The sequence below is a fragment of the Rhizomucor pusillus genome (genome assembly GCF_041956525.1).
Source record: "Rhizomucor pusillus strain CBS 183.67 unplaced genomic scaffold VTP01scaffold_11, whole genome shotgun sequence".
Lineage (NCBI taxonomy): Eukaryota > Fungi > Mucoromycota > Mucoromycetes > Mucorales > Lichtheimiaceae > Rhizomucor > Rhizomucor pusillus.
Window position 1 is genome coordinate 4,472 of NW_027192153.1, and position 1,944 is coordinate 6,415.

The 1,944-nt window shown below is 40.6% G+C and overlaps 1 protein-coding gene across 1 annotated transcript; it reads right to left on the minus strand.

Moving 5' to 3' along the window:
* Nucleotides 1–416: 416 nt before the first annotated feature.
* VTP01DRAFT_1464 (uncharacterized protein) lies at nucleotides 417–660 on the minus strand (the record flags this gene model as incomplete). The annotated part of the gene is made up of 2 exons (XM_069379817.1): nucleotides 417–437; nucleotides 490–660. 2 exons carry the CDS (start codon nucleotides 658–660, stop codon nucleotides 417–419), a joined length of 192 nt encoding a protein of 63 aa, XP_069237888.1.
* Between the last annotated feature and the right edge of the window lie 1,284 nt (nucleotides 661–1,944).

Consider the following 1,944-nt stretch of genomic DNA (forward strand, 5'->3'; position numbering starts at 1 on the left):
CTGGACGGATGACAGTATCTGGGTGTTTCCTTATTAAAAAAAACTATGATTAGCATATGAGGCAACAGTCGAATGAATGACTTCAGCAATTGTATAAGGTATACGTTTTGAACTTGATCTAGTCTTACCTGGTGTCTTAGCTTCTGTTGCATCTGTATTCCTTTGTCATACAGTAAAACTGCGATACACGCTCAGCCTCACTCCATCAATCCAGTTATTTGGATAGTTTCCCTTGTTCATTACAGAATGAAAACACCGGACTGAGTCTCAATATACATGTATGATACAGCTCAATGACATTAGGCGTTATTTACAGTAAATTTTGCTTTAGAGATTTCTTTCTTCGTTCTTACATCGAGGAAAGAAAGATATCGCATGTTCAATCCAGGCTTGACAGTCTGATCTGGTCACTTTATTTACTGAATCACAGATTTGATCTGCAAGCTTATCATCAGCTTTCAGTGCATTTCTCCTGATACCTGCTTTTACCTTTGACCAAAATTCTTCAATGGGATTTAAAAACGGAGAGTAGGGAGGTAAGTATAAACACTTGTACCCTCTGCTCTCGATCAGCTCGCGAACTTTCCCTGGAATATATATTGGTGCGTTGTCCATCACGATATAATGGCCTTTCATATCACGTTTATCCAGCACGTCCATTACATTTGATATATAAGACAGGAAGTGTCCCGTTCGTGTACCAATCCTACCATTAACTGTCTTCGCTTCTTTTCCGTTAACCTTTCTCTTTTTTGATACAGATACAGCTTGAGGCTTTCTCAAATATATATCTATCACTCCAGCCTCAGATATGGCACCTAATATAGTAATCGTTACTCCCTTTCCAGTTGGCACAGTGCCTTTTGCTGGTGTGCCTTTCAAAGAACGACCAAAATTTCTTTTGAGTGTGCAAGTTGAAACCAGCTTCATCGATAAAGACGCAGTTCTTCGTGAAGTCCAAGCCTTGCATCTTTTCCCATTCTCCAACTTCCTCCTTTCGCAAAGCTATCACCCGGTCAGAATTCCTTGCTGCAGGAAGTTTTTCCAACTTTTTCAAAGTTATACGGCATTTATTGACTAAATGTCTATGCAATGCCGATTCTGAGATAGTAAGCCTTCGAATGCCTCACACAGGCTTCTCTTTATGTCAGTCAGGATAGCAGTCGGATTCCTGTCAACATAATCTACAAGAAATTGGGACTGTGCTTCAGTCAGTTTACCGTAACATCTAATACGAGGCTTCCTCTGAACTCCAGGCAAACGTCTTTCTTCATCTTTATTGTATGATTTGATATAATGCTGAGCAGTTCGAACGTTTATACCCGTGATCAGCCCTGCCTCCTTTGCCGTTCGTCCTTGTTCAGTCACTAAATCAAACAGCTTTTCTATTTGCTGCGGAGTATATCGTCTATATGATCCTCTTGCTCTAGCTTTAGCCGCCTGTCCACACTCTCCTTGTATGTGTGGTGTATTCGGAAGATGAACAAAATCTGCTAAACCTTCCTCTTCAGTGTCGTCAATGGAAGATCCTGCATCTGCCAATGTATACATACGCACAAAGGCATGTTTTTCATGACTAACACTTTCCCCCCATCCTTCACTCAAAGTAGCTGCATTGAACGAGACAATTCTGCCCACTCATTTAGTTCATCATCCTCAGACATGTCAGCGTCAGATGAGGTAATATCATTTACATTTAATGAAGCATTTTCAGCTTCCATGTAATCACATAAGTCATTCATTTTCAAAAGATGAGCTTCCTTTAAACCCGTCATCCCACCTTTTTATATGATAACAACTGTCGGGATTCCTATTTTCTTGGTTAACTGCAGAGTTTATATGACGCAAACTATATCACCTTGGCAGTGCAAATTGATCCCCAGCGTACGCAAACTTGTTCTAGTGGTCAGCGCGAAAACTTCTATTCGAATCGGCGCAAAGTCA